The sequence below is a fragment of the Telopea speciosissima genome, chromosome 3 (assembly GCF_018873765.1).
Source record: "Telopea speciosissima isolate NSW1024214 ecotype Mountain lineage chromosome 3, Tspe_v1, whole genome shotgun sequence".
NCBI classification, from domain to species: domain Eukaryota; kingdom Viridiplantae; phylum Streptophyta; class Magnoliopsida; order Proteales; family Proteaceae; genus Telopea; species Telopea speciosissima.
Window position 1 is genome coordinate 52,032,712 of NC_057918.1, and position 15,297 is coordinate 52,048,008.

At 40.0% G+C, this 15,297-nt stretch overlaps 1 protein-coding gene across 1 annotated transcript; it reads left to right on the forward strand.

The window, feature by feature from the left end:
• The first annotated feature begins 1,812 nt into the window (after positions 1-1,812).
• LOC122654074 (protein STRICTOSIDINE SYNTHASE-LIKE 13) lies at positions 1,813-4,524 on the forward strand. The gene is made up of 4 exons (XM_043848044.1): positions 1,813-2,216; positions 2,330-2,614; positions 2,709-2,876; positions 4,103-4,524. Exons 1-4 carry the CDS (start codon positions 1,849-1,851, stop codon positions 4,503-4,505), a joined length of 1,224 nt encoding a protein of 407 aa, XP_043703979.1. The 5' UTR covers positions 1,813-1,848; the 3' UTR covers positions 4,506-4,524.
• The last annotated feature ends 10,773 nt before the right edge of the window (positions 4,525-15,297 follow it).

A 15,297-nucleotide genomic window follows, 5' to 3' on the forward strand; every position in this document is an offset into this window, starting at 1 on the left:
TTGACCCATGAAACTTGGCTCAACCAAATGAACTCAAATTAGGCCATTATATTCTTAGTTAAGCCAAGTCCTTTTATTTCCTTATAAACCCTATGGTCCTTGAACCAATTAGTTCCCCTGAAAACGAAATAACTTACTCAAATACTAATACCAACCCATTAGCTATAACTCAACCATAAATAAATAAATCAATTCCACCTAATTTAGATGGAGTACAAGCATTTAACTTAATCATAAATTTCCAAGGTAATTTTAGCAACTTAAACACCATAGTCCATATATAAATATTAAAAATTCTAATATCTCACTTTCGGGCAAACTTACCCATCTTCGGATTTTGTCAAAATCTGAATCCTTCAACATCTGCCAGTACCAACAAACACTTTTATAAGACTAACTGGGTACGGGGTATTATAGGTATAACACTTAGAACCTTAGTCATTGATATACCAAAGTACACGTTTATATCTCGCAATGACAAAGACCTCTCAGGTATAAGGTCTCGGTGACAAGTGTTTATCCTTTACCTACAACTAGCAGTAACACATGCAGGAATTGACACGAAAAGATTCTTCACCAACACACATACGATTCTTCACGCTCTGTCATGGATGCTGGTACAACAAAGTTAAGGGATCAAACAAAGTTTGCAGACTTCATTACGGCTGGAAGGTGCGGTTATCGCCGTTATTGTGTGTCTTCCTCTTCCTTTGAATTTGAAGTTTAATCAGGATTGGTACCGCCACATCTTGGTGGCCTATTGTCCTGAGGGCATACTACCATGACCCTTTGAGATTTTGGGCTGGGGTTCCCGGAAGGGTTCCTCGTTACGCCTTATCAATTAGGGATGGCCCGGTGAATATTGTTGGAAACCTGTGAGCTAGATTGGAAAGCTGTTGAGTAAGTACAATCGGGGGCTTGATGAATGCTTAGACGAAGACAACATCGAGATTGTTGGGTCAAGGCCTGCGTACGTCTCATGGTATGTAGAGCGTCAAGAAGTTACGACGTTGGCGTTGTCAAATGGACCCTCCTGCGGTCGTCTTTAGACCCGACCGGAAAGAACAACTACTTAAATTCCATAAGTACGGTCGGATGTTTAAAGCTGACGATCTGGTCCGGACATGGCTAGCGCTACCTCACCTTGCCTACAGGTCACAGTTTAATCAACATCGTCACACTAAGACTTTGGGTGAGGGCTTACTCGTGATTGGAAAAGTTTGATACAGTCGGAGACAGAGGGTCTCTTTCTTTGTTATATGGTTAAGGCTCTATCCCCTTGTCAAGGTTTTGATCTTTGAACCAAACATTGAAATTATCGATTCACTTGGTGGGTGAGTTCGCATTCATACCTTGACATCAACATGTGTAGGCTTACCCAATGCGACGATCATATGATAAGGGTGCCCAGCCCAAACCCTAGTCGTGGGTCCAATTTAAAGTGTAAACTTTAGGATACAAACAACTCGTAATTTTATATCACATTTGATAATAACAAATCAAATAATGTAAACGATTCAAAATTAAAATTTAAAAAAAAAAGGAGGGGGGGGGGATTTGATGGACACATAATCTTTCTTATATTGTTTAGATGTTATCCTCAAATATTTCCCTATGGTATCAGATATCACCAATAATGTAAAACATAAACTCACAAGGGAATGTAGCTTTGTATTGGTTTCCATAAAGAAGAAAGAATGTGAAAAACAAGGACAAACTAAAGCTAACCTATACCCCAACCACTGAACGCTCACAAGCAAGGCATGTATTGACCATTCAGCACATAAAATCCTCATTTCCCTTATCTTCGTACCTTATTTTGTGTCTTCCAAAACCAAAGTCCTCATCATGGAGAAAAGAAGCCGATTCAAAAATGAAGGGCTATTCCAGCATCCACTCTTCCTTCTCATGGCTCTAGCCATGGCCTTCATTTTGATGGATCCCTTTCAGATTGGTCCATTAGGGGGTCATGACTTTAGACCTGTGAAGCACAACATTGCACCTTATGATAAAGTCATGAAGAATTGGCCCAGAGACAATCGGAGCCGGTTGGGGTCAGGGAAGTTGGAGTTTGTGAATGAAGTATATGGTCCTGAGTCTTTGGAGTTCGATCTTAATGGTCGAGGACCATACACAGGGTTGGCAGATGGACGCATTGTGAGATGGATGGGTGATAGTGTTGGTTGGGAGACATTTGCACTTGTTACACCAAATTGGTAAGTTGTTAAACATGAACAGAAACACTAATGAATCAATCAATCTCCTTGGTATTTAATTGATTTTTTCAGCCTAAAAAATACTAATGCTTCCTGCAATTGAAACTTTAAAGGTCAGAAAAACTCTGTGCTAACGGAATCCACTCAACGGCATCGAAGCAATCAAAGTTAGAACACCAATGTGGTCGTCCTCTTGGCCTAAGATTTGATAGAGAGACTGGAAACTTGTATGTTGCTGATGCCTACTATGGAATTTTGGTTGTTGGCCCAGAAGGAGGCATTGCCTCTCCTTTGGCAACTCATGTTGAAGGGAAGCCCATCCTCTTCGCCAATGATTTAGATATCCATAGGAATGGTTCCATCTTCTTCACAGACACTAGCAAGAGATACAACAGATTGTAAGTGTTAACTAACTGCATAGAACCTTTTTTTTTCTGACTAATTTACCTCACCTTGCTTTGGGTTTAACTGCTGGAATCTGTGGTTTTATAGGCACCACTTCTTCATTTTATTGGAAGGAGAAGCCAGTGGGAGGCTCTTAAGATATGACTCCACTACCAATACAACTCATGTTGTGCTTGATGGTTTGGCGTTTCCCAATGGAGTACAGTTATCGAGGGACCAAACCTTTCTCCTTTTCACGGAGACTACCAATTGCAGGTATAAGAACTAACTTAAGAAACCTCTCTCATATAATTTGACTCAAATAATTTGAGGTTGATTTTGATCTTCTAGATTGGTCTTGGTAATGAACTGTCGGGTCGGGTACACCCCATGATGCATTGGAAATTGTTGTGCATATTGAGGGTGTTAAAATATTTATTGCTTCGTATTTAAAATCCACAAGTTTATTAAGCTGGTGGGTATTGAGTTAATCCGGCTATCAAGTATAATTGCCGCAAGAGGCCACTCCACTTTAAACCAATTGGTTTTAAGATGGAAGATTAATATGATATTAGAGCGGGTAAGTTGAACCTCCATCGATGATGGGTCCTGCTCCATCTACGAAGACAGAGCCCACAAGAAGGCTTGCATGTAAGGGAGAGTATTGAGGTAATCCCACATTAACTGTGGATACTATGACTATCAAGTGTAAGACACACAAGAGACCACCCCACTTTGAACCAATTGATTTAAGATGGAAGCTTAATAGTTGGAAATCCTAATCTAGCTTGAGTAAAATTGGTAGGCTCCTCAATGAAATGGAGGCCTTGATTGTGATCGTTTTACAAGTAGGTACCCATCCTTTTCAGAGGGCATAAATGAAGAAGTTGAGTCCCACGATCCTCTATGTCATGTAACATTTTATGCTGGATTTCGGATCCTATGATCAGACCCTTCTAAAAACATGTGGGATTAACCCCAAGGGGCAACACATTTGGTAAGGGACAAGGCCTAAGGAAGCTGAAGGTCCTGAGTTTGACTCCGCCTCCCCCCTTGGGGCAACTCGCCTGAGAGGAAACTCCCTGGTAAACATGGGGGCTCCAGTATCTCTTGATTCATGTGTGTTGCGGGGTCGTGCATGAGCCCTGGGGGAATTAGTAGGCCAAAGGCCGGACACCTTTAGTTCCAAACAACAACAACAACAACAACAACAACAACAAAATGTGGGATTACAGTTGGTTTTGGATCTGGTTGTGAAATCCTGGAATATTAGAGGCTCTATATGTCTATTTTTATATAAGAATAAACTAAATATAAATTTTTTAAATGAAAAATCTTGTTGTAACCAGTGAAAAAAAAAAGAAAAAAAAACTTGTCCTCCAGCTTATTTTATTGCCTTTTTAGTAGAACACATTTCTTCTTTAAAATAAGGGTAAAATCCTATCATTTCACTACGAGAATAACATAATACTCAAAATTTCTTCATTATGCTTTGTTTTCAGACTCATGAGATATTGGCTAGAAGGCCCAAGGACAGGAACTGTGGATATTGTTGCTGACTTACCAGGGTTTCCTGATAATGTACGATTAAACGATAAAGGCCAGTTTTGGGTTGCAATTGATTGCTGTCGAACCCCGGCAGAGGAGTTCCTCTCACACCATCCATGGATAAGAAGCATATACTTCCGGTTACCCCTAAAACTGAACTTCTTGGCAAGATTGATGGGAATGAAGATGTACACAGTCATTTCCCTCTTCTGTGAAAAGGGAGACAGCATATTAGAAGTCCTTGAGGATCAAAAGGGTGAAGTGATGAAACTAGTTAGTGAAGTTAAAGAAGTAAATGGGAAGTTATGGATTGGTACTGTAGCCCATAACCACATTGCCACCCTTCTCTACCCTTAAGCCTCCATCCATCATCCCATTGTGCTGTATGAGCTAGTTTGTGCTTACGTTATGTATCTCTCGTTATGCGGTTGCAAATATAGCTGGAATTTTTAAGTGGTGCAAATGTGTAACACATGAGGACCAAGCATAGATCACTCACTAAAGACAAGATTTCAATCTCTGTTTTTTTTATTCCAAGTTTACTAGATCCGGTTAAGTTAGTGCCTATTTCAACTAGCCAACAAATTAAGATACTTCAAAGTAGATGTTTCAGCTCAAAATTTTCTTCTCTTTATTTCCATTCGCGACCAATCCTATTTTTGGCATTTTGAATTTCAATCTCGGCTCCCTTAGGCCCCAATAAATATTTTCTAAGACACCGCTTGTACCAAAAGAACTCCTGTAGTAGCAAGGGCCGAAGGAAGAATAACCAGTGTGGCAATAGCTGCGGGAGCAGGTGGTGGTGGACCCACTTGCACTGGGGGTTGCACCGGTTGCCTTTCCCTGGCAATCTCTTGGAGTTGATTGGTCATATTTTATAAAGGTGCGTTGTTCTTGCTATGCGTCTCGATGCTCTCGTTGTATAGCCCGTAGCATGTTCCCCAACAATGCGGCAACATTCGCATTATTGTTAATTGGGGGAGGCACTGGTAACGCCGTATCGAAAACATCACCAGTATCATCCCTAGGAGGGGAATGGTTCCGGTTGCGGGTGTTGACCATGATGGATACCTGCTTGAATCGTTCCATTATGCATGGTTAGTACAATCAAGACATAGAAGAATATTAATGAATCCCTCAATAAAAATGTACATGCATATCAAAGCTTGGAACAAGGGAAGAAAGGCAAGGAAAGGGTAATAATGATCATTAAACCAACTGGTTGAAGACATAGAGTCAAAAGTCGGTCTCAGTGCGTACGGTTTTCGAACGGAGGCATATGCTACAAGTCCATTCATGAATCCGGTCACAATTTCAACATTTCTTTTTGGAATGGATCTTCGAACGGATTCACATTACATGGATCCGATGGTGAATCTGTTCTCAGGAATGAAACACCGAGGGGAAGGAAATAAATGGGCTGAACGGATTTTCCACCGGAGGCAGGAGTTTGAATCCGTTGGCTGAATCCATTTAGGCCAAAAAATAAAATTACTTAGCCATTATGCTCAACGGATTTTCGAACGGAGGCCCGATGCCTGGGTCTGTTTGTTAATCCGTTTGAGCAATTTTATAAATTACTTAGCCCGCGGTTTTTCAAATCGCTTTGCCCTTTTTGTTTTGAACGGAGCCCAGAGCCAAGGAGGAGGAGCCCACGTCCGTTCGAGCTTCCACTCCCATTCTTAGCCCTTGGGAGGTCTCAACTCAGTTCATCATACTCCCAACTCAAACAAGGTTTGTTTTCTCTTCTTCTCTCTCTGTTTTCTTTTTCAGATTTTTTTCCCATTTCTAGCTTCTAGGTTTTCGGATTATCTCCTCTTTCTTCTTGCTGTTCTTATAATGCACACTGAGGATGTTTAAGGTGGGGTTATTTAGTCCTATTTGTGATTCCCTTTAACACCCAACATCCTCATTATACCCTATCAAAGATTCAAGCTAGGGCTTGGAGGAATCAAGCCCAAACCCAAAATTTTCTTACTGTTTTGGGGGAAATAGTTTAGGAGTCTGAATGTGTTCAAAATCCATTCATAAAACATCTTCTATACATGTTAATAGATACAACTATGCTTGCTTGTATAGCTTAGCTAGTCTTAGGCAAGGCTTAGGACCAAATCCCTTCCCTATATTGGGTTCCATCCACCATTTTCCTTGTTTAAGGGTGAATAATTCTTATATGTAATAACTTGGATTGTTTTGGGATTTAATATTACATCCATATGTCATTTATCTTTGTTTGGATTTTGATCATGGAGGTTTTGTGCCTCCAAAATGCTGTATTTTAGAAACAAGTAGTGTGTTAGGCATTTGTACTTTTGATTCATTTATCACCACTTGATTTTTTTCAGTGTACTTATTGTTGGTTCATGTGTTGTTCCATCCAAGCTCAACATTCCCTTGTTTCTCTTTATTTCTTGTGCGTAGATAGACAATCAAGATGGTTAGAAGATAGAGGAATGCCCCAGTTGTTCCACGTCCACCTCCACCACCACCTGTGGACTATGATGTTGTCTGGTTCACATCACCATAGGTGGAAGAACTATACCATGGTTATTTTCATGAGAGACCCGTCTTGATGGGCAGAGATGTGGTGTTGAGGGACCTTAGGGCCTTCAGGATGGAGGAGAGGTTCAATGCACTGGGGTGGACCTCTATGTTGGCACCCCCACTTTACTGTTACCCCAAGCTGGTGAGGCACTTTTATGCCAATTTGGTCATCACTCACAAAGGCCAAGTACGTCGTCGACTCATAGCCTTGGCGAAAGGGGTACCTATATCTTTTAATGAGGTGCAGCTGGGGGATATCATTGAGGTTCCCTCAGGAGGATACAGGATTTACATGCCACCGGCAAGGGATCCCAACAGCTTGATATCCCCCGAGGGCTACGGGGAGCTCTATAAATCACACACACACAACCGCTATCAAGTCAGGGTAAAGGAGACCAAGTTCTGTCCATCTCAGAGGGTCTTGAGTCGTTTGGTGCAAACTAACCTGCTGCCTAAGGCGGGGCACAGTACAGAGCCATCCATCTTCGTGGCTTAATTGGTGAATACCCTTTATGTTGGTGAGGAGTTGTGTCTCCCCTACGCCATTATCATGGCCTATGGCTCAGGTCATGACTTCTCCTCGACGTCATGTATCTTTGCCCTATGGAAGGCTCCTGACCAAAGTTTTTACCCGCTTTGGAGTTGACTTCACCGACGAGGAACGGGTGACTACTACAGAGGAGGCCTTCAGTTTCACCTCTATTGTAAGGATGGGGCTATATCCCAAGAACTATAGTGATGGTGAGCCAGTAGTATGAGCCAGCTCAAGAGGAGGGGGTGAATCAGGATGAGGAGAATCAAGGTGAGGGGTTGCAGCCCGGGTTACACACTGGAGGTGCTTCTTCCTCAGCTGGCCCCTCACAAAGCATGGGCACTAATATAATGTTGTTCTAGATGCCATTGGGCATTTGAGTCTCAACATGGCCCAACTCAACACCAACATGGTGCAGGGATTCACTGGTATCCAGGTGTAGTTCACCTCGTATGATAGGCGTTTTGAGAGAATCGAAAAAGACATCCATGACATCAATGCCTAACTTTACTATGAAGGCCACGATGAAGAGGAGTACTGGGGAGGTGATGATGATGATATGGGGGACTAGGCCCTATGGCACCGACTGTTATCTTTTGCTTATTGTAGTACTATCTGCTATTTTCCTTTTAATTTTATATTCCAGTCCATGTAGAACTTAATGTATTCAGCTGTAATTTTGTAGTTTCTTTTTGGTTTCAAGTGTGATGAGATCATCTCCAAGGAGGTTTGGAAGGTAAACAACAGCTGAAACTCTAAGGAATCGGATATATATATATTGTCTTTCTTTCTACTATTGTCTGTATTATGTACTATGTCATCAGCTTTCACACCTATCAAAGTTCTCTCCCTAAGTATTGCACACACTCAATTATTCCCTTGAAAGCTTTTAAATTTGTTCCTAGTTGTGTAGAATAAATCGGGTGTGTCCGCTGGACTGTGGTTGGTGCAGAGCATCACGTTTTGATTGTGAAATCACCTAGAGGGGGGTGAATAGGTGAAGGTAGTGGAATATAAAAAATATTGCAAAAATAAAAATGTTATCAATGAAAGACAGGTAAATTGCAAAGATAAAACAAGGATTTATAGTGGTTCGGCCAAAACTTGCCTACGTCCACTCCTCTTACCTTAGAGAGAATTCCACTAAAAAGAATCTTGATTATGAGCAATAGAACTCATACAAATCTTAATTGAGAGCAAGAGAACTCAACACTAATAACTACTCTTGATTTCGAGCAAGAGGACTCAACCAATCTTGATTCCGAGCAAGAGGACTTAATTAACACATATAATGAAAATTTACTAAGAAAAGGATTACCTCAACCTTAGTAAGTGTGTAAGATACCTTCCACCCTTGGAGCTTGAAGCTAAGTGAGGTAGAGGAGCTTCAGTGTATGAGCTTTGTGATGAATTGATGCTTATAATCAATGAATGACTCACTTGATGCTATTATAATGAATCTTGTATTGAAGGCTCTTAATTGTGATTAGTAGTGGTGATTAGAGCCTTAAATAAGAGTCTATTTATAGGCTAGGTAACTCTAATAATTATAGAAACTGTCTTAAGATCGGATTGAATTAGGCAGTAATAATTTGGTATACCGATTCTTAATCCGGTATGTCGGTTCACCAAATTTCCTTATATGACTAAGGAATAACGGTCAAACTCCAACAGTCATAACTGATTCGGTATGCTGAATCATAATCCGGTATACTAGTTCAGGGTAAAATATAGCCACCTTTGATCCGGTATGCTGGATCACTATCCAACGTGGGCTGAAAAGTTACTGTAGGCTATTTCCTGAGATCCATAATGATCCGATATGCCGTTTAAGGATCCGGTATGCCGGATTAGTTGAATTCTACTGAAATAAAGTAAGTCCTTTGAGGGGCTACCTTGGGGGTTTCCAAATCAAATTGATCATATGAATTGGGGTTGTTTTAACCTCCTAAAGTCATTTTATATGAATATATACGTGTGTGTGTGTGTGTGCATTACATTAATTGTGACTTTAAACAAGCAATTTTACAAAGTAGTACAACTTGAAAAATCTTCAAGACTTAAACATGACATTCTTCAATGTAGACTCTTTTATTTTGACTTAGTCTTTATCTTCAAGACTTAATTTTTCATTTCATGTCTTTGAAATTAACTTTGAGAACCAATCACTTGAATTGTGTGTGTGCTCCAATTGAGTGCTTACTCCCCCTCACTTGGTGCTACACTCTTATCTAAACAACTTAAACAAGAGTTAGTCTAAAAGTGATTTTATTTGTTATCATCAAAACCTTTATGTCATCATGATGGATGACTTGGAGTGTATGAGGTCTTTTCCTCAACAATCTCCCCCTTTTTGATGATGACAAATAATCCAATAAAAGTAATAATGAAACAACTTTAAATTGAAGCAATGTATAGAAATTCAAAGAAAATTGCACATATCATTGATATCAAGGAAAGTTACACACGTATTCATAAAACTTGAAATGAGCAAATTACAATGTTCAAAACATTTCAATTCATTCCATTACAATCATTTTATTCTATTTTCATTGCCATATATTTCTCCCCCTTTGTCATTGTCAAAAGTGGGTAGAAAGAGTTCAAGGATTTGGGTCAAATGGTGGAAGAGGAGGGATGGAGCTTGAATCACCGAAGAAGGGTGCTCGAAAAGGTGGTCGAAACCTTTGAAGAGTAAAGCCTTGAGGTGTAGCTCCCGGTGTGTCAAAAGTGAGATGACCAAGATTGAAAGATAAATTGTGGATTGCATTAAGGATCCCATCTTGGCAAGAATTAATGGAGTCAAAGCCAGATTTCATTTCTTGGCAAAGAGAGGTCACATCTTCTTGAATTCTTTGTTGTCCAAATTCAAGTTCCATGATCCTCTTCGTCCATGTATTCATCAATACTTGAAACCCATTCTTGTAGATTTGCCGGTATCCCTTCTTGTGCTTGATGAGGAGGGGGCACATCATCATTCAAGTTCTCTTCTTCTTCGACAAAGACATCGAAAGAAGGAGGGATGTCAATGGTGTGAAAGCTATTTCGGGTGATATGTTGAAAAGACAATGTAGATGCCTCTTCACGATCAATGTCAATATCAAAAGCCAGAAAAAGGCAAGTGAGAAGACGACCATAGGGAAGATTAGTGTGCTTGCGAGGGTGAACACACGATTCCATGTACCTCATGATGAAGTATGGAAGGCAAGCAGGGATATTTGTATAAACACAAAAGGTGAGATAGGCTTGGGGTGTTAGACACTTACTTCTATCTCCTCCCATAGGGATGAAATTGTGTTAGATGATGTATGAGATAACATGAGGGATAAGCTTGAGTCTTCCGGTGACAATGGTTGCCGCATTTGGATCAAATTGCTTGAGGATGGAGGAATAGACTTCTTCGTGGTTGATAAGATCTCCAAAGTTGGTGTTCTCCAGAGTCCAAAAGATACACTATATCTGATGTTCACTTCAAGTTCACCCCTTGATCAGAAACAGTGCTCATCTTCCAAGTGCGATGGCGAATAGTTAGGTGATCTGGGAGTGTAGAACGGTGCTTCTGGTTTGTCCACCTCCTCAGATATAGTGTCTTCACTTGACAAGGACCTTAGAGTATAATAAGGTGACTCCGGCTTATCCACCTCCTCAGATAAAGTTTTCACAATTCGACCGCACTCAGGTGGCCAATCCCTTATTGTCGATGGTCTTGGCATTTTGGACCTTTTAAAAGCCGCTATACTGGTTGTCAGGATAGCTCTGTAGGCTCACGCATTCAAGTGCATCTTGTTCTGTACTATTTGGAGATGGTTTCCAGTAAGCAGGGAAGAGTCTAAGGCACAGGTATTACTGGTTTCAGTATTGAAATTATCACCTATAATAGACTTTTTCTTCGAGGATGACATCTTGTTGATAAAATATCTAATTAATAACTTTTATTTATCAAACCAAAAAGATGAAAATAACTTAGACATTAAACCAATGTCAAAGACTATGTTAGTTATGACAAAATAAACTAGCATAGTAGATAAGAGTTTTAGTCAAGTTCACATTCCTAACCTATGCGGATCGCAACACAGTTGTCCTCCTCCACTCCTTATACCTTTTTCCCAGTTAGGATAGGAACCATGGAAGAAAAATACCCTTAATAAACATCCTTGAGTCAAACTACCCAGATAAACATACATTCTAGTCTATGGGAGCATAACTTTGGTGTGATTTAAACACACCAAAAGAGTAAATTAGCTAGCGCTGGATACAATACAAATCACTTGCAACATAAATCACATGAAAGTCACAATCGGACTACATCTTTACTCTTTGGGGCATAAGGTGTACTGGTTCTTTCATAAAACCACATTTGCCGTAAAACAAAAGATAATTTAGCCAGTACAAGAGACAAGAAAATATCAGCAATATAAACCATATGAAAGTCACAACCGAACTACATCTTTACCCTTTGTGGCATAAGATGCATTGATCCTTTCATAAAACCACATTTGCTGTAAAAGAAATAATAATTTAGGAATCCTATCACCCTTGGGCATATAGAACCCCTTAGACTACCATTCCTTCCTATGATTGCATATAAATGCACAATTTCTTTAAACTTGGGTGGCACCACCTTATACTACCAACTTTGCTACTATGGTAGAACTGCAGAGAAACTCGACGTGCCACTTTGGTGGTCAACATCTCATTCCTTTATAGTTCCCATAAAGGAAAAATATGCAGCCAAACAAGTGGAACAATATACATTACATATTTCTAACGCCTTGATGAGTGCTAATGTGTAATGTTGTCATGCACAAATAAGAATTTTGTCAAATTTAAGTCCCCATAAATGATCAAAATAATGCCTGAATCCAAAATTTAAATGCAAACACACAACCTCATAAATGGATAAACATAAAACTTTGAAAAACGTGCCCATAAAATAAGAGTATCAACCGAAATTACATCTCTAATCTGTGGGTTTTTTAAATGCATTGGTCCTCTCAACACCATGCAATTACTGCAGGACAGCACCAACCTTTGAAAAAATTGTCACCTTTGGGTAAACAATTATTCCTAGGTTGGTCTCTCCCTGTATGTGTGTGTATTACCTTTTAGTCTTTGATGATGCTACCTTTGGGTGAGCATCACCTTTCTTTGTTGTCATTATAGAAAACCTTGAGTTATGGGTATTACAATAAAATCAAGTTTTACCACTTTGATAGGTTTCGTCTGACTTTATTTTAATACCCAATAACCCATGATGTAGCTATGGGATGTTTTTCATTTATAAATTTGAACAACTTAATTTATGGAAACCTCACACATACAATAATTTAATGAAATAGTGCTACTGTTCTGCATTACATCATGTCATATCATCACAAGTATTTATCTCATGGTCATTTGGAATCAAAGAATGCATAAACACATATTTCAAGATTTGGAAAACACACAAACATGTTCACTGTGGGTCCCAGAAGTGACATTTGAAGCAAGTGACATATACCAGTGTGTAAGTCATGAAAAATCGACACAGTGAAAAAAAACCAGGATGCAAAATTCCATCCCACATGCCGCATGAATCTAATCAAACCAAGCGGTTCAACCTGGTCCAAACTGGTCTGAATTGGACCGATCAACCCGGTTCAAAGCGACTGGTTTAAGCTCATTTGGGTCGTGTCGGATCCGAGTCGGTTTGACCCAGTCAATTCGGGTTAGAGTCGATCTCGGGTTGGCCCAACCGGATCGGCTCGGGATGGGCGGTCCAATCAGGTTTGGCCTGAATAGAAAAACCGGGTTTGACTGAGTCAAACCAACTTGCTCACCGGGTTGACTGAAAAACCCTACCGAGTCGACCCGACAATGAATCGCCAGCCGTAATAAAAAAAATGGTTTTTTTTTATTAATGAAAGCTAGGCGCGTGAGATGCATGAGCTTTTTCGACAATGCGTGAAACTGTTTTCGACGAAATGCCTTATATGCCCGTGACCACCCTGACCTCCTCTACAACCTCATATAAAATTTTTTTGATTTCTGGTGGCCGTACACCGCCGGTAGTGACCGTACAAGGTCGATCCAAAACCCAAAAAAATCCAAAAAATTGGTTTTATTCAAGAACATTGATTCCAGATCCATATGGGTTGGCTCTGATGCCACTTGTTGTGATTTCAATCACTAATCAAACATATGGCGATCCCATACGGATTTAGAACACAATGAATACACAATGGATAAAGATCCATACCTTTTTTGCTGATAGCTGAAGTCGATCCCAAGCTTTTAGAGCTTTCCAATAGCTTTGCATAACATTTCTCTTGAATCTCCGGTGAGTAGAAAAATAGTAAAATGACAAGTGACGGCTGTTGGAAGCTTGGGTTGAATATATAATGTTCAACCTAACCCTAACACACTCCTACAATGTGTTAGGTCAGAAATACCCCTGACTTAAAACCTGGAGTGGCTAACTTATTCATGGGCCCAATAATCAATGTGCATTAAAGTAGCCCAAAACCCAACTTTCCGTGCTCATAAAAAAGGGTGAAGTGGGGCATTAATTTAGAGGTTACCGGAGCGAAAGGGTAAGGGGGTTTAGGGGTTCACACACAGGTGGAGAAGGGATTTTTATCGTCTCAATTACACCCTCGTCAATTACATTTCAAGTACACACCTACGATGAAGACACGTGGCGTTAAATGATCTGACGGTCTAAATTAAAATGATAATTTATCTTTCATTTGGCTCAGAATCAAAAGTTTCCCTCCATTCTCTCTCCGTCTCTTCCGTCTTTGCTCTCTCAAGATGACGAACTGAACTTGTGCTCCACGGTGAAGCTCCTCTCTCACGATGACGACGACCTGACCAGACTCACCGTAAACTGCATCCTCACGCTGGCATTCATCTTCCTCGTGGTTTCCATTTCTAAATCCCTGACTTTCTGCTATAACTCCAGGCGTTCATCTTCCTCTCACGAACGAAGCTCTCTGCCCCTGCTACTTCAGGAGGTAAATGGGAGTATTTCTAAATCCCCAACTCCCTCTCCTCGTTCATCTTCCTCGCACGAACGAAACCCTAACGCTTTCTGACTTTGGGTTTGTTTTGTAGACCCTCATCTTGCAAACTCCTCTCCCCCAAGGCGCCGGAGGCGACGACGACTCCTCTTCTCCACACGCCAGGTATCCCTGCTATCTCTCCCTCTCACTTTCTTTGTTTTTTTTTTTGCCATTATTGTGTCGATTTGGAACTAAATCAGTTACAGAAAAAGGGAAAATGGTAGAAGATCTGATTTCTCACATTGCCTCTTTGATTTTGACACTTTTGTGTCGATTTGTCACATCTTGCCATAAAATTTCTTGCATATTGGCTGCATCATATTCAACAGGTTAGATATCGAGGTTCTAAAGATCTATACGATTTACTTAGATGCGTTCATCTTCTCATCCCTTTAACTACAGGGCATGGTTTTATGTCCTTGGCTGACAACAAACCATTTCATTTTTTTCCTGTTGAAAGCTATGAAGGAAATTAGAGTAGTACCTTAATCCTCAATGCAAAATGAGGGTTTAAGACATTCATTTTTAGGCAAAGAACCAAGATGATTGATTGTCTTTGCAAAATTTCTGTAGTGAACAAATTTAAGTGTACAAAACCTTTTAAGTGAATAAGTGTGATTTATCAAATGTATGATTGATTATCCCCTGTCCTTAGACAAGCCTCAAATGGAAGCAATCATTTGATATAAATTAGGCTATACACATATGACACAGTGAAATTCTGAAACCCTTTTTGGAATGTATTAAAATTGGAAATGACTTCATTACTTGAATCATAAATAGACATTATTTCTATGCTTTCACTAACATTCCAGTGATGACATTAGAATTCCTTTTAAGATGGTGAGCTAGATCTTTCAAATGCATTACAAAAGCTTTTTAATTTCAGAATGTAGTGATTGAAGCCTAGAGTTCCCTCACATGAGGGGGAAATAAATTAGAAAAGGAAGTGAACACTCATTTGTGGCCTTTCAAACAAATAGGGAAACCCAAGATTTTTCTAATATGGACTTAGAATTGCAAATGCCAA

What these genes read in the sequence shown, in the direction of transcription:
- LOC122654074 (XM_043848044.1), top strand. Translation starts at nt 1,849, where the DNA reads ATGGAGAAAAGAAGCCGATTCAAAAATGAAGGGCTATTCCAGCATCCA. An exon ending in AGCAAGAGATACAACAGATT is followed by an intron (nt 2,615 to 2,708) that starts GTAAGTGTTAAC and finishes GTGGTTTTATAG; the next exon opens with GCACCACTTCTTCATTTTAT. An exon ending in ACGGAGACTACCAATTGCAG is followed by an intron (nt 2,877 to 4,102) that starts GTATAAGAACTA and finishes CTTTGTTTTCAG; the next exon opens with ACTCATGAGATATTGGCTAG.